Source organism: Pleurodeles waltl, chromosome 1_1 (genome assembly GCF_031143425.1).
Source record: "Pleurodeles waltl isolate 20211129_DDA chromosome 1_1, aPleWal1.hap1.20221129, whole genome shotgun sequence".
Taxonomy (NCBI): Eukaryota; Metazoa; Chordata; class Amphibia; order Caudata; family Salamandridae; genus Pleurodeles; species Pleurodeles waltl.
In genome coordinates, this window is record NC_090436.1 from 129,763,384 (window position 1) to 129,786,151 (window position 22,768).

Here is a 22,768-nt window from a genome sequence, read left to right on the forward strand (position 1 = left end):
TTTATAATAGCGCGAACTCGACGGCACCTTCCTGCTCTACTACCTCCTTAGTACCCTCACCCTTTGAAGATTAAGCACCTTGTCTGCGGGCTAAAGTCGCTTTAAAAACTTCCCCTGCGTAGCTTCCCGTTCTTAACTCCAGCGGTATGGCTGCCTCCTCAACTCTGCATATTTACATTCTCTCCATCTGGCCCCACCCCTTCTTTGAAGTACACCAATAGGAATCCGAAGAGACCCAAACCGCGCCCACTCACGGAAAGACTCGTTCGACGTCAACGACAATGCTCCCAACTGTCCTGAGATAGAGAACCTATAGGGGGTGCGCGAGCCCGGCCGCAGGTCACGTGATGTACTCCGGCTCTGTTCCTCTGCACACCATTGAGACGCGGGAAGTCCGAAGCGGGCTGCTGGGTTGTACAGCGATGGCAGCTGTGCCGGAAGACAAGAGCGCCAAGGTGGGATGAACCTTCTTTGACCCCCAGGTTTGCCCTTAATCAGCACCGACGTCTATTCATTAGTCTCCGTTCATGTTCAGTGTTCTGGGAACAAAGTGCGTTCTTTTGTTAGACTGCTTCTCGTCGCCTGTACTACTAGTTTGCGTCAAGACATGTCAAAGTGGCTAACGTTCACTGTCACTTTGCAGGACCCTGCGTGCACCTTGCAAGGGCAGTTCTATGTGGCTAACCAAGGTACAAGTCCTAAATTAAGAAAAAGGGGGACTAACCAAGTTAGGCAATATGGAAGTGACGTCATGGCCCGTGACATCACGGCGTATGGCATCGCAAGTAGCATCACAGGAAGTGACATCGCAGCCCATGACCTTACAAGACGTGACATCAAATATTAAGATCTCGCACAGGTTTAGCATGTCTGTCATGATTACATTTGAGCACAAAAGAATATTTAACAAATGAGATTTGTGTTGGACTTGTACTAAAAAATAGCGACTCAACTCCAATGCAAAATCAGGAACTCCGCTTTTACATTTACTTGTTAAAAACCCTGCCACAAAAAAATGGTAACAAGGAGAAACTGGCAATAAATCTGTTATGCTTAATTCGTTGCAAAGTCTGCATTCTAAAATATCGTTTGGGGTTGGCAGCTGCTGCAGAGGTCTTTGTGTGCACAGTAAATTTCAGGGAATACAAATAATGGTAAACTAACTTTTGAGGGTAACACGTTTGCTGGAGAAACCTGTGTTTTTTTCTATTCCAAAAGTAGCATATAGGGTCAATGTGTCGCCTGCAAAGCACATTAGCTAAAATGGAAATTACAGATTTTTATTTTATGTAGCTAGGTAAGTGAGTTACTGATTTTAACACAGATCTTTTTGTTACTCTCAGTTCATAAATTGTAATCCTTCTAATATATCACAGCGAGCTACGAAGCTATGAAGGATACGTGACTCTTACACTTTGTAACCTTCAATATCTTATGTAACATATTTTGTACATTAATTTACACATTTATGGGATTTCTTTTCAAAGTATAATGTGTGTGTGTGTGTTGTGAAATGCTCTGATTCCCTGTGTTAGGATGAGTAGCGCTATAAAAGAAATAATACAAAATAGCGGTATTTAAGTTATTAATTGTGCAAATACTGGAACAGACCAACAACTGTGACATTCTTCTGGTGCATGAAAATCTCTTATAAACAGGATTGAACAAAGGAAGTGATGACAAAAAACGTGTGCCTTTGTTTCCCCTCCCTTGCATTTGCATCTAGGTGTGAAGCTCACATAGTTCCCGGTCAGGATAGTGAACAAAACGAGGCCTGCTGGCCACTCAAATTTGGCCTTTGTTATGGACTCAGCTGAAGTCTGAAATATGAAAGCCCCTTCACCGCCTGCACTTTGCTGCTGGAAAACGAAAGCAGACAAGGGACAAGCGCTGCTCAATGTGTACCTGTGTCTGAAAATTACACTGGAACAATTTCAGCATATTTCAGTGGCGCCCACTTCTTGCAGGGAGGACGGCGGCCACCCTGTGAAAATAGTGGGTGGACGCTGTGTACCCACATGTACCCCCGACTTGTGCCAAAAGGGTAACTTATTTGCACTACGTGTGATGAGGAACCCTTAGTACGAATCCTGGCTTCGCCGCATGATTAAATTGTGCGGGTCTCGAGATATCATAAAAATGTTACTGATCTCCAGGACAAGTAACTTAAATAATCTATTCAACCTGACTGTAATGTACTTGAGCGATAAACGGGTCTCAAATTGTGTGATCCTAGGCAAATATTCTAGTTTACAGAGTTGCCTTTTTCTTCATTCTCACATATCAATGCACCTTCCAGTATGTAAGCTCAGCACTTCTGCTGTACAAAGAAACCTCTTTTGTTTGATTAAATAGACTAAACGGTTGCTTCAAGTATAATAAGAATCTAGCTCACATATAGGGGACACATGATCCATGACTTACTTCTTAGTTTCTTAATAGCATTACCATCAGGGCAGGTGTGTTTCTCAGTTACTTTTTAAACACTCACTTTTAATAAATATATAAAAGCATGATGTGTTACCATACTGACATTTACAGACAGTAAATTTCCAAGAAATGTCTAAAAACCTTCCCACTTACTTGCAGCTTTACTGATAAAACTATATAGTATATTAACAAAAATCTGTGAAAATTTGGTTTAGGAAAATACATTTATCCTTTGCACATCACTAAATAAAGTGTTCTGATTTGTTTTCATCCTATTGAAATATGTTTTTCATCACATGGAAGTACAAAATATAGTCTTTCACCAATACTGAAATATGTTTTGAAATGTTTGTACAATTGACTTAGTTATTTAAATGTTGTGTGTTAGGAAAACACTGGTACCCTACAGCCTTTCATTTCACACTCTTTGTACAGCAGGTAAGACAGGTCATCTTACAAAATCCTAGAAGTCTGCAGTCAGAAGGAAAATTAATTGTAAGACAAACTTACTTTTGAGCTCTGTCTCTGAACACAGAGTGAATGTGACAAGATAAGAACAAGATTTAAAGGTGATCTTTATTCATCCTTCACTTTTGGACTAAAAAAGAACACCTGTTTTTTGTCATTTCGCCAGAAGGGGTGAGTAGGTCCTAAAAATATCTCGAACTGATCAAATATTACTCGCCGTAGCAAGTGTGCGATTACATTGTTCGAGGCCTGTTGTGTGAGCTAGGTGAAGTAAATTTACTTAATGTGTTTAATTTACTTGATAGTGACAGTTGAGCACGTTTAATTCAGTTCAAAATGGATCCTGTTCAAAAACCTCACTTGTATGTGCTTTAATTCCTGTAATGTTCCACCATCCTCAACATTAGTATTGGTCATGACGTAAGGGAAATCAGACAAGTGGCTCACTTTTTCACTCGTGGCCTTGCCAGGAGGGAGAGTTAATAAATGTTTTAAGGTTTATGTTTAGAAACTTAGACTTCAGATAATGTGAATGCAGTGTTGTGATCTAATGTACTACATTGAACCATTGCCAAATGTTAAAGAAACACTTTCCATCTTGAAAGTCTTTATCATGTTCTTACATTTTGTTTGTTGTGCAGTTTAGATACCAAATATTTTGTAGATTCTCCATGTTCTTTGGCACTTAAGGATGAGCCAGACCACTTTGTCGGCCATGGCTTGACTGCAGAACCATTTTAAGGCAGAGTGTTCAGTTGCCCAGGGCTCAACCTTGAAAGGGGCCCGGCCCGTGCCCGAAGGGCCGTCGCTAGGCATGGGAAGCTGCCCAAGGCCCTGTGCTCAGCCCACCAGTATGGGGCCTCACACCAGTGTTCTCCTCGTCCTGGGCTTCACACTTATGGTGCAGCACTGAGAGGCCCAGGTAATGGGCCCCTCTTACTTAAATCTTGCAGGCATGTGCAGCGCCACAAGGATTAGGGGGTAAGGGTCAAACTTCACTGGGCCTCACACCATTGAACCATGATTGTGAGACCCAGAGGAGGGGCCCCATCTCTCATTAGGGCTTGCAGCCTTTGACACGAAAACAACAAATATCCAGTCCGTAGAACTAGAATTATGAATTTTTAATGTTTAAGGGTCAAAATAGGGCCTAAAAGATAAAGGCGCCAACCACGGACATCTGTTCACCTTTAGCACTACAGATAACCGTCCAGACGTGTATGGAGATCTCTTGGTGGTTCAGGACTTACTGAGGCTGGGTCCTGGTGCAGGTTCATGATGGTGGGAGCATGTTCTGTCCCCGGGGCTCTCAACAGGAGTCCAGCAAATTAGCCCTTGGAGTCACTTCTGGAAGTCCTGGGTGCAGGTGAAGATGCAGGGCTCAACAGTAGGGCTGGTCTCCTAGAGTTAAAAGCAGGCCCCAGGCAGCAAAACACACCTTCCAGGTACAGCAGCAGTCTGGGAGAACGCACAGCAGGTCACACAAGCAGGCAGTCCTCTGAGAGTCCTTCCGCAGGTCCAGTAATGAACTGAAGAGTCGGTCTGAGAGCCATATTTTTGTACCCGGTTCCCATGCTCCTAGAAGGTGGGAGAAGTTTCTAGAAAGGCTCTTTGTAGTTCTGGAAGTTCCCTGCCCTGGCTCCAATCAGGCCAGTGAAAGGCCCATTAAAGTTTAGCTAATCACACTATTGTATGACTGTCTGGAAGGAACTGACAAAGTCTGTCAGCTGCAACCAGTCATGTGACACAAGACAGGTTGCTGGCACAAAGGTGTAAGGACAGGAAAATGCCAACTTTCTAAAAGTGTCCTGTTCAAACTAGTAATGATACATTTGACTTTTCCATTGAAGAGGTTTATCATTAAAATTTCATAGGTACCAAACATGATATATCTTCCTCCTCTCATTTAGGAATTATAGTTTATTAAATGTAATAAGGAATCCCCAATGTTATCCTGAGGGAGGGGTAGGCCTCCCAGCAGTGAAAAAACAAATTTGGGAGTTTTTTGCTCCAAGGACATGTAAAACTTAAAAGTACCTGTCCTACCTTTTAATTACTCCACACCCTGTCATATGGGCTACCTAGGACTTACCTTACTTGTGACATATCTGTAATAAAATTGGAATTTAAGTCTTGGCAAAAATGCCAAGTTGACATTCAGGCTGCAGTGGCATGACTGGACATGTTTTTAGAGGGCTACCTATGTGTGTGGCACAATAAGTGCTGCAGGCCTACTGTGGGTGACATATTAAAGTATAAAAAGTGATGGATGGAATACTTGAATTAATCTTAAGGATGGAATACTTGAAATAATGACTTGGGGCCGCATCTCAGTCCATCATTATTTTGTCCACCATAGCACCTCCGTTTGGACTGAGCTATATGCAAATCAGTCTTGACTGTGCTCCAGTGGGAACAGTCCAGCCTGAACTGCCAAGCCAGGTACCCCTACTGGTAGCATCTAATTTACGGACTGTGGGTATATGTTATATTACTCTACAAGGGACTTTCAAGTAAATTAAAGATGCCAATTGGGTATAAACCAATTAAACCATGTTTTAGGGAGACAACACAAGCACTTTAGCACTGGTAAAGTGCAGAGAGGTTCCTGAGGCCAAACGGAGCAAAAGTCCAGCAAAAATAGGAGAAGGAAGGCAAAAAGTTTGTAGGTGACTCTGTAGAGCGGGTCTTTTCTAACAGTGAGTATTCAGCAGTTTCCTACATTGGAGCTTGGTTGGGGCTGTCCGGATAAACGTAGGAATATTGGTCACAATGCTTGGTGTACAGACAGAGAATACCTTTTGCCTTAGTCTTTTTTTAATCTTCCATTTGAAAGGGGTCCAGGAAGTGAGTGTACTGTGATCGACCAGAGCTTGTCATCAAAGTAGGTAGGGATGTCAGTTGTGAAGGTTTTGTGTATTATGGTGTGGGCTGGCAAGGGGAGCCTATGGAGTTCATTAGAGGAGGGTGTTGTGCTCATATTTCTTCAGACCCTCATGAGGTGTTCTGCAACATATAGAATGTCCTTAAGAGGGGTCAGTGTGGTTTAAAATTGCAAGATTGTTTTCCAGATACAGAGGGAAAGATAAAGAGTGTGGCGCAGACGATTTTTGAGCGCGAAAGATATGAAAGAAAAAAATGATGAAAATAGCTTCACACTCAAGTCACTGGGTTTACTGGCTTTTATCCTAAGCCATGGCGGAAAAAAGCTTTATCAACATCCTCTGTAACCTTTAACAATTCTTATATTAACTAATCAAATACTTTTAAGTGTTTCCTGAGTGCATTGCCTTTTGTAAATTAGCATGATGCAGATTCAATAAACAGTTTTGAGACATATCTCCTTTCACCTGCATACAATGATTTTCCCAGTTTTGCAGCACACTCGGAAAGCTCCTGTCCAGATGAAATTAAATTATTCTGCAAATCTCGCTCGCTGACTGGCCTGTTTCCTTGGGCTTCTCAGTGCTGGGCTAGGGCTGCAAGACACAGGAGAAAAACTCCAAGCCTCTTTAGTTGCCACCTGGTCAGTATTTTACTGACATGGCGAATATTTCCTTGTCTAAACCAGAAGAAAAATTTGCTAAAAGAACAAAAGCTGAGTAGTAATTGTCTAATTTCTCTAGAAGACCAAGGTTGATTTGCTTGGTCCCCCCTCTTTAACACCCTAGTCAAAACAGGCTGCAATGCTTACTACAGTAGTTACAAGGGCTGAAATTGTGCATTCTGTCCTTCACATTTATTTTCTTCTCAGCAGAGGTTGTTATATACCTATATGGAACAACAAAAATCTCTGGGCCACCAATGAATTGAAGTCTCTCAAAATGGGATGAGTGACGAGTATAAAGAAAATGGTGTAGAGACTATTTTATCAATAAACTAATAGAGTATATCAACATATGTACTACATAGGAAGTTAAAATCTGGGAAGCCAAGAAAATCTACTTCTCGCATTGTTTTTCCCAAACTACAGTCTCCTTCAGTTTCCTCAATTACCTTACAACACTCAAAACAAATGTGATAATGTTGCTCAATTCTTCTTCAACCTGATTAAACTAATAAGTGATAACAAAAAGGCAGTAAAAATTCTTACTCCTGATAATCTTCCTATGTCAATTTACAGGGTCCAAATTGTGTTTACTTTAAATTTTTTCACACAGATCTCGATGACAGTTACAACCTGTCATTCGATAGGTTTATGCCCAGCTAAATTAATGGAGATTCTAGTTTATTTTTCTCAAAACCTTATAGCAGGTCTTTTATAACTTTTATTTCGTACGGTGTATTTCCGTCCTCAACCTCCCTCACCACGAACACATCTCCGCCCACCTCAGATCCCTACACTGGCTGCCAATCAACAAAAGGATCATTTTCAAAATCCTTGTCCATGCTCACAAAGCCCTCCACGACACCGGACCGGCCTACCTCAACGAACGGATCAACTTCCACAAACCAATTCGACAGCTCCGCTCCGCCGACCTCGTCCTCGTTACAGTCCCCAGCATCCAACGCACCACCTCTGGCGGCAGATCCTTCTCCCACCTCGCCACCAAAACCCGGAACTCCCTCCCTATCAACCTACTCAAGACCCAGGACCTCCTAACCTTCAGAAAGCACTTCCAAACATGGCTTTTCGAGCAGTAACCTCCCCCCTCCCCCAGCGCCTTGAGACCCTACTGGGTGAGTGGTGCGCTCAAGAAATTTGATTGATTGATTGATCATGTGGGAAAATGTCACTGTGAAAAATATTAACAAAACCCTCGTGACTGACAAGATCTCACCAATATTTGGCCATTTTCCTTTCCCCCATTACTTGGCAAGAGTTTGGAAAAACTAGTTTTGAAACGTCTCTGGCAATTTGTCAAATACAATAATCTTTTGAATACCTTTACAAGCCAGATTCTGAACAGGACACATTACGGAGCTGTTGATCCTATTGGTTTTGGATGATCTTCAGTACTTGTTTACAATGCGTCTGTGGAGACGTGTACGTTTATACCTCTCTACAGACTTTAATACCAGAATTTATTCCATCCGCCACAACCCTAGATGAAGTGGGGCTGGGTCTGAGGTGCGAAGTCATCCACTGGATTACATCATTCCATCTTGCTGCCAGCCAATCATTAAATTACCACCTTTTCAAACCAAACCCAATCAACTAAATTGTGGTCCTGAAGGGGGTCAGTCCTGTCCTGGCTTTTTAATCCATGCTCCTAGAACACTCGGGGGTCAGTTTCTGTATATATGTGGATGATAGTCCAGTCATATTTAGCTTGTCTGATGTGAGTGCAAACGTGAACCTTGTTCAAGATGGAAAGACGTTGACCAGCTGCCTTTCTTTAACAAGACAGTGGGTGTTTTTTAACTTCCTGAACATAGAACACTGCGGTTTCAGTAGGATCTAACAACCAAAGCTTCTCTTTCCTGACTTGCGGCCTGCTGGCTTGCAATTTTGCAACCTACTCCCTCCATCCTACCTAAAGATGTATACAATCTGGGAATCCATACCAATCTGTCACTCAAAACACAAGTAACAAAGTGTCTAATTCCTTGCCAAACCAGGACCATAAAGAAACATTTAGATCACAGCAACTAGCCCATAACAATAATCAACATGTTTATCAACCTAGGTAGGATCACACCAAGACCATTTATTTAGACATCTCGGAAAAGAACCCTCTACCAATTTGAACTCATGGAAAATATTGATGCCTTTTTCATATTCAGCATCTGAAGGCATGCCAGGATACCGCCATTCTTAAGAACCCTGCACTGCCTGCCACTTGATCTAGAGTTGGCTTCAAAGCCCTTATGAGAGTACACAAAATCGTACATCACCATATTTATGATGAGGGCTCAGCGAAGTTCAGGGATAGAAAAAGGTTTAGGGATTGGGGAGTTTAGTGTATTGAGGGGTTTTTAGGTTCAGGGATGGTTGGAGGTAAACAATGGTAAGTTGTTCTTAGGGTTCAGTTATGAGTGGAGTGTAAAAATGATGAGGGTTATTTATGTGTTGGTGATAAGTGGAGTTTAGAGGTAGTCATGGCTTTTTAGGGGGTATACAGTTTGAGTGGTGAGAGCTCTTTAGGGTCTAGGGATGGCAGAGTTTAGGATTGTTAAGTGATTTTAGTAGTTGGGGATTGGGTCCGTGTAGGATGTGAGTTTTTTTTTTTTTTAATTTTTTTTAGGGATCAGGGATGTGATTTAAAAGTATCGGAAGTAATTGTTTTTCAGTTCAGCATACCCCGAGGAAAAAGCTTCAATAAAAAACATCTTATAGAACAACATACAACCTGTGCTGCGAGGCGAAAGGAAGTCTTGCCCCTTCCTTGGCCATAGCAGTGGACAGCTATGACTGAGAAGCCCAGGGTGTGAGCCATTGGCTATCAGTTGTACACTGGGCCTTTTTTGCAAGCAAGATCAATTCCACCCCCTTCACTGACCGGACAGTCAAATACAGTCACCATTTGGGTGCACTGAACCCATGTCACAGGGCTGTGGTGCCATTGCATTTGATACACTATTGATGGCCACCACCTCATAGGTGCTATTCCCTTATGCCTTGCAGCCATCGTCCTGTGCTGGGTGGAGGATCCGTCCCTTGGGCCTCACAGAACTGGACCACTGCAGCAAAGCCAAGCGGAGGGTGTGCCTTTCCTGGACCTGCAGCTCTGGATTGTGGCTGTGAGGCATATGGGCGAGGGTGCCAATGGCACAGTAATGGGGCCATGGCCCCTGACGCAAGTAAGTGATGCTGGACAGTAAAACACAGCCATAATTTGGGTGCATGTGTTCCCTAATATCCCTGAGCTTTGGTGGCACTTCATCTGCTGTTCTGTCGATAACTAACCCCTCGCCCCAAGAGAGGTCCCATTCCCCCTAGGCCTCCTAACAGTAGGTCAACTCTGCAAAGCAAAAGGCAGGCCCTTTTCCCTAAGCAGCAAACCATAGCTGTGAGGTTCGGGCAGGCATGGCCTTTCCTGGGCCTTGCAGTGCTGGAACATGGCTGCAATGCCAATGGATGAGAGGCAAGTAGCATAGCAATGGTTCCCTTCACCCTGCCCCTTGGCTGCACAGTAAAATACAGCCTTGTTTTGGGTACATTGTGCACCTAATACCCATGGAGTCAAGTGCTACTGCAACTGCTGCTCAATTGATGGCTGCCCCTGACAGGGAGCCATGAGCATAGTCATGGTACAGTGCTGTGAGGCAAGTGCACTTGAGCCCATGGCAGAGAAACCCTCCCTTAGGCCTTACAGTGCTACGTCATAGCGAGAAGTGCTGGTGTTGGGGCCCCCTACTGGCCTAAGCTTTGCAACCATGATCTAGCGCTGTGAGGTCAGTGCTGCAAGCCCAGAGAAGGAGAGCCCCCTCCACTGGATTGTGAGGCCCAATGGAGGGGGGCAGCTTTCCTCTAGAACTCACATCTACGGTGTAGCACTGCAGGATGAGGGGAGGGGACCACTTTGCCTTCACTCACAGCCATGGTCTAGCAGCGCAAGGCCCAGGGGAGGAAAGTCCTCTTTCCATGAACCTCACAGGTTTGACCCAGCTTTCTGGATCCCAGGGGATGGAAGCCTCCTTCATGGGGCCTGGCAGTTGTGATCTAGCTCTGTGAGGCCCGGTTAGGGTGGCCAACATTGCGTTAACACTTCACAGGGCACTTTGTACCTGTGGAGACACATTACTTGTGCAGAGACACATTAAATGTGTGAAGATATCAGAAGATTTTGTTTGGGACTTGGGGGTGTGGTGGCTATGAGTCACACAGCACATTTTGAGGTTTTTTTTTCTAAATCTCTTAGATCATGAATTAAGTGCATGTGCACCCCAAGGGGTCTCCTGACACTATCATAAACACTATATTCTAAACTTGGGTAGATCCCACTACACTGCGACATTTCTAGGGAAGTGCAGCTCCTTGGCCTTGACATCAGATTCACTGCCACCTCAGTTGTTTAGTGGACTAGTTGGAAGTGTAGAAACATGAGAAATGTTTTTTAATCCTGGCCTCACGTTTGGATATATTGATTGTGCTTAGGCAGTCACTTTTTAAACATATTCTTGTACTCCAATTTTGGCACGATTGGGGTATTTAGAGTCAATATAAATGCCACATGTAGTTAAAAAATGGACTAGAAATTAACTAAGAGAAAAGTGTCCAACAGGGTACATACATCAGAATGCAACACAGTGATAAATGTATAGCCTTTGCAGCAAGTAGCAGTGTGCTGCAGTCTACTAATTTAACAAACTGTGTCTTCTTCCTCTGATCTTACAATTTGTCAAAATTTGAAACAAATTCAATGGAAGAGTTAGACACCAAGGGCATGCCACCAACACAGGTCTCCAGCATGGTCTTCTTTCACACGTTTAAGGCTGTTTGCTGCTCATAAGCTAATTGTGTGCCTAAAGCTGTGAGTTGTAGGACGCCCCACCACTGGGCTCCTTCCTCCCAGCCACATATTTACACCTCTTTACACCTCTTTATAACTAGTAAAGGGCTGAATGAGGGATAGTTGCTTGTTCTTTGAGAGGCTTAACAGTTGCAGAGCACCATCATCTGGGACATTTTAGCCTCTCTAAGGGCAGTGCGACATGAGCCCTTATTGCAGAACAAACCTGCAGAATGTTTCTTGTTGTAATGGGACCCAGCGAAGGGGGCCACTTCCCCCTAGACCTCACTCCACTAAACCTCTAGTTGTGAGGCCCAGGGGAAGGGGACACTCTTCTGGGCATAATTGCAAGGAGATAGACTTTGCTTTCAGTTGGAATGGGAGGGGGCACCAGAGGATGAATGTGGGGATGAATAATGTGGGAAGTTGTGGCACAGGGCCCCTAGTTGTGGGCTGACTGGACAGCTGCTCATACCAAACACCCTGGGCTATTAGAAGGTGTATAGTTAAAGTGGAGGGGAGTCCCTAAATAAACTTGCTGGATATTGAGTTTATTAAGTGTGTTCCATTTGTTTGTCACAAGTAACTTGTGGCTGCTGGACATTGTTTAAAGAGACAAGCATATAAGAAGAATTAGTCACCTGATTGGACTCAAATAGTACTTTAGGCCCTGTAGCAACAACAAAACAGTATTTATCACAAATACTGCCATTTAGCTGTTTGCGTCCCCATTATCTGCAAATGTTAGGACCACATATAAACTGTCACAATTCACAGTCGTCGATACTGTAAGAAGAAAAAAAAACTTGGACAACACCACCAATGTAAGTGGGATTTGTATACTATGGTCCTAGCCAAAAAAGGCAGGGCAATGCTGTACAGGGTCAAATGCAAGCACACAACAGTGATTGGTATGAGGGGTAGCTGGTTATTGAATTGTTACTGTAATGTGATGTGGTCCTTAGAGGTGTGTCTTCAACTCTTTCCTTTATTGGAGCAGCATTGTGGTGGTTCTTATGGATACAAGGGTGTTGTTCCAGATCCATAGGTCATAGAAGGCGAAGCCTACTGTCTTCTTTTCTTTTTTTGTTTAAACGTCTTAGACTCCAGTCTGGTGGCCTGGCTAACCAGCTATCAGGGAAAACAGCAGGACATGATCTCCCTGTGCCATGAATGAGATTGCAACCATTACATTAGCCTGGGATGGCCAATAAATCAGGACATATACACTAAAGACTGGCTTGTTGGTCCCAGAACCCACCACCACTGCCCAGTTTCCCCATTAATAATTTGGCATTGCCCTACCTGTGGAATCAAACTAGTTAACCCTGTGTTCCCTGGCAATAGATTTGTGCAGTAGCGAGTAGTTGAGATAATTAAGTATTTTATCTTTTGTTTGTTTTTAAATAAAGTATAAGCAGCGATTGCACATTCATTTATTTAGTGACATTATGTTGTTTGTTGAGTTCAGAGTCTTTTCCCTGAGTAATCCTATTTATGTTCATCTTGTAAATATTAGTGAAGTGTTAAAGGGAGGCACTTGATGTTCCAGTATCCATGTCATAGTAGGCTAGGTCCTGGGACATCAATGGTAAAATAACATAAGCCTCAGGGTTGGAGTCCAATAACTCCTGTGTGCTCTCTGACTTCTGAACTGTGAGAATATTTGTGCTAGACTCTTGTCCAGCATGAAATAAGGATATTTTTGTACTGCTGTTTCTTTATTGGTATTACAGTGTAAGTCCAAGTCTCCTAGAAGCAAGTTATTTGTGGAGTGGAATAGTGTTTTAGTGGTTAGGGGAATCGGTTTTTCATTGAAGTAATTTTTACCTGGAAGGCAGTATAGTATAGTAGGGTACTGCTGATTTGATAGGAATGTGATAATTGAATAGTGGATTTGAGGCATTCCAATGAGCTCACAAAAAGAGTTTGTAGTTTATTGCGTACTGTCTCTAGATGAGTCATTCCACTGTATGTTGTATTTTCTCTCTTTTGACAATATTCTGTGTCACCTGGACATCAGTGATTCCACTCGAGATGTGCTGCCCATGAGAGCCAAATTTCAGGTAGCAAGAACATGTTGATCATGTTGTAGAGTCGCGCCGGGAAAGAGAGAGTCATTAGTTGGCTCTGTACTGGTGTACTGTCAGTATATTTATTGGCAGGGTTATTTTGAATAACAGATCATCGTGAAGGATCACCCTATATGGGGTGCCCTAATGTATACCTCTATTGGATGTCTGTTGGTGTATTTGAAGCTATTTGTGTCTCTGAGAGTGACGTGATTCCTATTTCTGATGCAGTTATCATGTTAATTGTTCTTTGGGATGAAGTTATCACTCGAAGCCGGGTGATATTGAGAATCTTTAGGAAGCCTTTGATTGTGGGGTCCATCAGTGGATGAAGTTCATGAAGGGAGATGTTTGCTAATAGATGGTTTTCCAGACACAGATTTGAGTTTACATTTTTGCTGTCGCAGTCTGAATGAAGTGTTTGGTGTTTCAATTAAAAATCTTGTCTGGCTTCATTCATTGAGATTCACAAGTATCAGTATGCCCATTTGAGATCATATAGTTTCTTCATAATTTAACTAGTTTGAGTAATGTTTTGGCTGTCTAGGGGGGTGACAGATTTAGAGAGCATTTTATATGACAATGAATTGCAGAATTGTGGGTGGCATGGGTGTTGGAAATTTGTGAGATTGATAATGCACCTTTTGATATATTCCAAGCCTTTTAGGTAGTTTGATGTTTTCCTTTTTTTAAATGGATCCAGATTTGTTGTTGACAGCTTGCAGTGTCTCTGCTAGGGTTAGGATTGGTGCATGTATAGTGTTTTGAGGTACAGATCACTTATTTGTAGTGTTGAGTAGGGTGTCTACATGATGATCATTACGGATATCTGTGCTGCACAGCAGTAGGTTTCTAGTGCTATATTTTTTTTGTAATTTTTTATTTTTTATTTATTCAGTGGAACAAAACACATGTAACAAAGGGCCCCAAGAACAGAGTTACAGAGTGAATATAAAGCTGGTTTCATACAGCATGCAAGTCCCAGTGCAAATCGCAACAACCGTTCATAATCCCAATGGGAGTGTCCCATCTCAATTTAGGCATATTGAAGTATATCCTCAGGACTGGGAGCATAAAACATGGATAAGCACAAGGCTGGAGACCAGCACAAGAATAATTCACTATTTCAGGCTCCAAGAAAATACGTAACCAACAGAATAAGAACAGAGAAAGACGGGCAAGGGAAAGACACGGTGCAACCGTCCAGTCATACATATCAACCATGGAGTGCGGGGGGAAGCCGGAATCAGAACTACCAATCGTGTGACTAAGGTAAATCGTAGCCGCGGCCTCATGAGAAGGACTCCAAAAGGAGCGCAGTGGAGCCCAGATGTCTCTGGGCCGGGAACCCTCGGCGACCAGTTCCTAGAAAATCATTAATTGTTCTTGGCAAAAAGAGGCGTCTTGCAGCCAGTCGGTTCCACGCGGGGCTCTGCCACGTCCCCAGCACATCGCAACCCTGCGCTTCGCAAGCAGCAGCAGCAGGCCCACAAGTCTTCTATGAGCCGACGGAACTACATCGACCAGTCCAAGGAGCACCAATTTAGGGGAAAAAGGCAGGGCCAAGCCCATCATTTCCTCGATCATATGCATTACCTCCACCCAAAAGGTGTGGACCTCTCCACAATACCACGCAAGGTGCAAAAAGTTCGCATCGGGAGATCAACACCTTTCGCAGTGTCAATCCGCACGCAGACCCATTGCATGTAAACCTCGAGAGGTGTAATATAACCGATGAAGAAATTTGAAATAAATAAGCCTCAACCTATAATTAGGGGACAGAGCATGCATATGCGCACAGCATTTCTTCCACACCTCTTCAGAGATGTTCTCACCAATGTCAGCTTCCCATTTAGCTTTCGCAGATTACGCGACACCACCCCGCTGACCCTGCAAGGAGTTATACAGCTTGGTAATGAGTCTGCACGGCGACTGCACGCTACGTATCACCTCCAAGACCTGACCAGTTGAGGGAGATCGGAGAAACGCACACAGAGCATCGCGCAGACACGCAACACATACAGCCAGCACAACGGGTCATCATGGCTATCACCAAGAGCCGCCTCCGGGGAGATCAATCTCCCCTCCACAAACCAATCGCCCAGTGCAGTCAAATTCGAGTCTCGCAAGAAATCGCGCAGCCGAATATCACGATGCATCCTCTTGTCCGCGACAGCAAGCCCCGGCATCGAGGGAGCGAAGGACTCACACGCAGCGTCCCAGCGCAGTAGGACAGTCCAGGCTCTAGCAGTGCATGCCACAGTATTCACACCTCGTCGCCTGGGCCGACGAGGGCCCCCGAGAACACGCGACAGACCGTCCGGCCACTCTGCATCACTCTCATGCTCCAGATGTGGTAGAAAACGAACCGGGCGTAGCCAGTAATCCACAAAGTGGGCCTGCGCACAGTAGTAATAAAGCTCCAAGTCAGGAGCAGCAAGGCCACCCAGCTCAAAGGGAAATATCAACTTCTCCCAGGCTATTCTAGGTTGCCGGCCCGCCCAGACCATTCGTATCCAGACAGAGCGCAGACGCCAGAGAAAGCTTGCAGTGAGCACGAGAGGAATGTTCACAAACAGGTACAGGAATTTGGGCAGCACTACCATCTTAGCAATAGCAATGCGTCCCACAAGAGATAGTGGCAGCGAACGCCACACCTCAACCCTGTCTTCCAGCCACGAGATAGCTCTGCCATAGTTGGCCATCCAGAGGGTTTCCACGCCTCGACTCAGCCACACACCTAAATAGCGTACCGGACCGTCTGCCCACCCAATCGGGTACAGAGAGGGGAACCTCCCTGAGCCATCAGCAAGGGGCATCACAACTGACTTGGACCAATTAATAACAATGCCAGAAAAAGCGCCAAAGCGCACGACCTCATCAAGTAGGACATCAAGATTTTTGCGCGGCTCGTGTAGATACAGCGCAATGTCATCTGCATACATGGAAATCAGTATGGGCCGTTGCCGAAATGGCTGCCCTCCTATGTTATGGTGTTGTCGCCAGCGGCTCCATCGCAAAAAGCAACGGAGATAAAGGGCATCCCTGACGAGTCCCACGAGCCACTCGAAAGGGGCTCGAAATGCTACCATTGAGTCGCAATCTAGCTGTGGGTTCAGAATATAGCAAGCGTATCAATTGCACAAAATGCGCGCTCAAGCCAACCTTAGCGAGCAGTGCAAACATATACTGCCATGCCACCGAATCGAAAGCCTTAGTGGCATAGATTTCTAGTGATAGGTTAACTGCAGTGTGTTAAATTGCATTGTTTGGTTAGGCTTGTTAAATCATTTCTCTTTACGTTTTTGGTAAACTGTTGAGAAAAGTGGTATTTGATCTCAATGGCTTTCACCCAGATCTTTCCGTTATCATATCTATTAAAGTGAAGTCTGCACTTTGGGTCTTCATAGCCAGAGGTATAGATTTGTGGACCACAAGGTAGGTAGTCATTGATTATATCGAAGACGTTTGACTGGATTGAAAAATACTAGGTTGGGTTTTACAGCTCCATGTATCTGGCTATTTGGTTCATATGGTTTTGTCTGCATTGAGTTTCTAGATTTGCAGTAGGCAAAGGTGCGTAGTAATGTTTTTTTTTTTCTCCAAATAATACTTTCATTTTATACTGACATCCGGAGAATAATGCAAGCAATTGAATTCCCTTTAGCAGTGTAGAGTGAATGTATCTCACAGCCCTGCTCCCCCTGGTAGTAGTCAGTTAATCCAATCCCGAAGTGCAGTTGAAACTCAAAAAGACAAGAAACAAGCATGACCACTAATAAGTTTAGGATCACATATAATGTTTGTAGCCTTCTCAGCAGTCATTGAAATCCATGGATATCATGGGTTCCACCATAGTGACATTGCCTTCAATGGCATGGCAAAGAGACATGTCATAGGTGATCAGTGGTTTACAGATCTATCCAAACTTGTCACGCATATCTTTCAAATCGAAAGTCCGCATTTCCATTGCTATAATGTATCTTACACAATCGGACTGGAGAGAAGATATTTTCTCCATTTAGCTGAAATGGCTTGTTTGGCTGCCCATAATATATCCATGAGTAGTGCCTAATTATTGTTTGCCACGTTTCTAATAGTTCTAGGTCTCAAGCCGAACAGCACAGTATCTGGATCAGACTGAATATGATAGCCCAAAGTTTCTTTTTGTAATATGGCTCAGCTCTTCCAACTAAAACGTTGGCATTTGTGGGGCACAGTCACCATGCCATCTTCTTCACCCCCACCTTATCTCCAGCATCTGTTATTGACATTTGAGTACATATATTGTGGATGCAAGCTACTGATTTAAACATTATTTTATATAATGTGTTTAAATTCTTGGCACTTCTTTTAGTTTTCATTAGATCTGTCCACAATGATTGCCGCCGTTGTTGTAAATTTTCACTTCTAATGCCCACCCCTATCTAGGCATATAGATCAAATTTGATGGAGTGCACCTGTCTTCTAATATTGGGCATATAGATTAGAGATAAGACCTTTTGTTGTATCAAATTTTTTAAAGACATTTTCAAATGGAGTTCCCTTCATCCTGTTTCCTTTTTAAAGAAGAAAAGAGCCCAGGGATATATTTGAAGTTAGTGTAATCTTTCTTTCGCATCAGTGTAAAATTCTCTTCTGCAAGTGTCCATTAATTTTGTTTTACCTGCGTGAAATAGATTTCCTAAAGTGCAACACTCTTTCCATGCAGCATGCAAAGTATTCCCCTGCTGGTTTCTTTGTAAGTTCTGGGTTATAGCATATAGGTGTGAGATGTGAGCAAATGTGATATTTAAGAGGGTTTTTTTATGTGTCCGTTCATTCATGAGAGGTTGTTTTATGTCTGAAACATAAGGTACAGCAGGTCTGCTATATCTTGACAATAACATAGCCCCAAAGGGGGCTCCCCTACAATAATCTGTCAATGTAAATTTCAAATTTTCGATACAGGAAGTGATTGAAGAGGAGATGGCGAGATGCCAAATATGCTGAAATTTGTTAGTTTGTGGGCATGCACAAATTGAAAGGGCATTCCAACCTTGGAACGCCTACTTCTCACCTACTTCCAGCTTGTGTATATAGATTTGTAGCAAGGTTGAACATGTAGTCGTGCTAGAACCCAAACCTTGGTATAATAGGATCACTCACACATAGAGGCTATTATTAGAATTGTGAAATCATGAGATTACTTCTATAATTTCTCACGATATTGCTTTGCTCTAAATGGGACTTAAAAAAACAAAAAAAAAACGATAGATTTCTGGTGCATCCCATGCCCTGAATGAGTAAATATTTTATCAAAGTCGGCACTTATTACACCCTTATTTTTTTAATCATCCTTTGTGTTTAAATAATGTCACAGTAATTCAAAGCCAATATTAACTTTAATTTGCACCATTAAGAATCATATTCTTCTGTGATATCCTTTAAAGGTAAAAGATTCTCTGCCTGCTTTTAAAGTTCCATACTGTTATATTAAAATGATATACAGCAGTTATTTTAAATGTAAATTGTTTTTTCAAGCATATGGCCACCATCTTTAGGTGACATATTTTTCTTTTTTTCTTTTATTTTCGGTATGCATGCAATAAATAAAATCCCCATTGCGCCAGCATGTCTAGGCCAGACATATTGTTTTTGCCAATTATTATTTTACAGTGAGCAAAACAACAGTGGGTAACTCTCTGTAGTTCCCAGTCTTTAGGTGGAGAGTTCAAATGGGGAGTTGTTCTTTTACATCGACAATACCACCAACACTCCAAAACTGCCACATCTAATCCACTTTTTTAGCTTCACATGGATGGCAATGGCACTGGCTGCTCCTGTGCGTAAGCACTTTGCTGAAAAATGGCAAAAGGCTGTACCTTTTTACTAGCTCAGCATTGGGCTTATTCTCTGCTTAAATGTTCTGCTAGAAAAACATACAATTGAGGTGGCAGAGTTAAAATATTGATGTACCGCAGTGTTTCATAATGTTTTAAATAATTGACTACAATCCAAATGAATGGTATGTTTGTTATCTGCCTCAGAAAGATGAACAGCTGAGTTGGCCATGTTCAGAGCCTATGATCTGGAGTAATGTCATTTCTTGACACTATTCCTGTGTGTACAATTCCTTACAGCACAACCTGGACTATTGGACAATTGTCGAAGGTTACCACACTTGTAGCACTTACTTAGAGTTTCCCTATGTTCCTTACGAGGCAGAGAACCTACGTTATTAATGGCCTTTTCCAAGCCACTTTCTGTAAAGGACCTTCAAACCCAACAAGACGTTCCCTGATTCTCCACTAAACGACAAGCCTCACATCATCGCCCTGGTTATTTCTCATTTCCCAAAGCCAGCTAAATGTATTTTCCATTACCTCCACAATTGCCTCCTCGAGATCTGGATTCGTAGCTAGTAGTTTCTCTTGGACCCTATGGCTGTTGGTGCACCTCACCAAATAATCCATGACGAAGGAGTCAGTTAAATTGTCAAAGTCTCATGCTCATGCTAACGTTCTTAAATATTCTATGTAACTTCCTATTTTCTCAGTTCTACCTTGAGTTCTAGCGAAAACATTATTATGGGCACCAAAATGCCTTTCCAACATTAAAACTGACATATTGAACACATCACAGGGTTGTTCAGCGTTTCCAATGAGATTTTCATCCAAGCTTGTGCCTGTTTCTTTCCTTCACACTTACATTTTGGTGGAGAACACTGCTTTCTTGCTGGTAAAAAAAGTCACCCCTAGTGACTATACGGTGGGAATCAAAGTTTGCGCATTGCTTCCAAGGCACCAATGAATCACCTTCCTCTAATAGGAAATCAGTTGGTAATCACAAGCTTGCAGCCACCTTTATTCCTGTGACGGCTGTTTTATGTCTATGTAAGAGAAAAAGCGAGGGAATGAAAGTTTCCCAAATTCTGTCAGATCAACTACTACATAATGAAGGTAACGATGTTAATACCAATGTAATGGAATTAAAATGTTCACATTCTTGTTCATATGTGGTCAGAAGTCAACCATGAAGTTGCTTTAAGATGCAGTTGTGTTCATGCAGCAATGTATAAATATGGAAGAAAAACATAGTCCACTTATTGCCATGCACTGGAGTGATGCAAGGAAGATAACTAGTGTGTTCCTGATATCCTTGATAGAAAGGAAATGTAAACTAACACATTTTCTATAGAATTGCTGCCCATGAATGAAAATGAGTGTTTATAAATTGCTTGAATGCCCTAAGCAGTCTTGGCGCTGGCGCCCGTACCATGAAACAGTGAAATGAAGAGATAGTGATATTAAAGAAGCAGATTTTGTTTAAAAAAAAAGTATTTTAAGTTGTTTCCTGAACTGCAAGGGGGTGGAGGAGTCTTACCCAAAGAAAGAGCGTTCCATAATTGAATAGTAACCTCTGAAAAACTTCTCTCTCCTCAAGAAGCTTTCTTTACTCAGTGTCCCGCCAAAGATGTAGTATGGCTGGACTGGAGAGTTCTAATCTACCCATACTAGCAAAAGATCTTCCTTATAAAATGAGACCTGTATCATGTAACGTTTTATAGGCCAGACAGAGCGCTTTAAAAGCCACTCACTCTCTTTGCTGCAGGAAGCCAATGACACTGCTTGATTACTTGAGAAACTGGTTGTTAGAAATGGGGTTTTTGGTTGGCAGTAAGGTTACCCTCTGTCCAAGCAAGAACCCTCACTCTAGTCCGGGTAAGTCACACACAATCCAAATTATCCTGTGCCCACCCTCTGGTAGCTTGGCACGAGCAGTCAGGCTTAACTTAGAAGGCAATGTGTAAAGTATTTGTGCAATAAATCATACAATAACACAATATAGCACCACAAAAATACACCACACAGTGTTTAGAAAAATATATAATATTTATCTGGATATTTGCAGGTCAATACCAATAAAGATGCAATATGAAATTGTAGAGATATCACTGAAAAGTGATATAAAGTGTCTTAAGTCTTTAAAAAGCAAACAAAGTCTCTTTCAAGCACAAAGTACCTGGTTTAAAGTGGAAAATCTCCGCAAAGGGCCGCAGAGGAGGAGATACGTGGAAAAATGGTGTGTGCGTCGGTTTCGGCCCTTCACACACGGACTTGCGTCGTTATTTTTCACGCGGGGAAGTCGTGCGTCGTTTTCCGACACACGGACAGTCTCCTGTGGTTCGCGGGATTACCAGATGTCCTGGGGTCTGTGCGTGGAATCCTAGGCTTGTTTTCCGGCTGCGCGTCGTTCCGGTGGGCTGTGCGTGGAATCTTCTCCCTCACGGCAGGCGTCGTGTCGATTTCCTTTCTGAAGTCGGGCGGCGTTGTCCAGGCGAGGCCGTGCGTCGAAGTTCCGGTCGCACCGCAGGCGTCGCGTCGAGCGGTGTCTTTCCAGATCGGCGTGCAGTGAATTTTTCACCACGGAGCAAGCTGTGCGTCTAATTTTTCGGCGCACAAGGCGTCCAAATGAAAAAGAGAAGTCTTTTTGGTCCTGAGACTTCAGGGAACAGGAGGCAAGCTCTATCCAAGCCCTTGGAGAGCACTTCAGCAGCAAGGCAAGAGTTCAGCAAGGCAGCAGGGCAACAGCAAGGCAGCAGTCCTTTGTAGAAAGCAGTTAGGTGAGTCCTTTAGGCAGCCAGGCAGTTCTTCTTGGCAGGATGCAGGTTCTGGTTCAGGTTTCTTCTCCAGCAAGTGTCTGATGAGGTAGGGCAGAGGCCCTGTTTTATACCCAAATGTGCCTTTGAAGTGGGGGAGACTTCAAAGAGTGGCTAAGAAGTGCACCAGGTCCCCTTTCAGTTCAATCCTGTCTGCCAGGGTCCCAGTAGGGGGTGTGGCAGTCCTTTGTGTGAGGGCAGGCTCTCCACCCTCCCAGCCCAGGAAGACCCATTCAAAATGCAGATGTATGCAAGTGAGGCTGAGTACCCTGTGTTTGGGGTGTGTCTGAGTGAATGCATAAGGAGCTGTCAACTAAACCCAGCCAGACGTGGATTGTAAGGCACAGAAAGATTTAAGTGCAAAGAAATGCTCACTTTCTAAAAGTGGCATTTCTAGAATAGTAATATTAAATCCATCTTCACCAGTCAGCAGGATTTTGTATTACCATTCTGGCCATACTAAATATGACCTTCCTACTCCTTTCAGATCAGCAGCTACCACTTCAACAATGTATGAGGGCAGCCCCAATGTTAGCTTATGAAGAGAGCAGGCCTCACAGTAGTGTAAAAACGAATTTAGGAGTTTTAAACTACCAGGCCATGTAAACTACACAGGTACATGTCCTGCCTTTTACCCACACAGCACCCTGCTCTAGGGGTTACCTAGGGCACACATTAGAGGTGACTTATATGTAGAGAAAGGGGAGTTTTAGGCTTGGCAAGTACTTTTAAATGCCAAGTCGAGGTGACAGTGAAACTGC

General features: G+C 43.2%; 1 protein-coding gene across 1 annotated transcript in view; it reads left to right on the forward strand.

Moving 5' to 3' along the window:
* Positions 1 to 287: 287 nt before the first annotated feature.
* Positions 288 to 22,768, forward strand: part of HAUS1 (HAUS augmin like complex subunit 1) — a 193,191-nt gene continuing 170,710 nt past the window's right edge. The window contains exon 1 of the mRNA XM_069218857.1: positions 288 to 455. Coding sequence (XP_069074958.1) covers positions 348 to 455 — 108 coding nt within the window. The 5' untranslated portion in view covers positions 288 to 347. The remainder of the gene's footprint in view (positions 456 to 22,768) is intronic.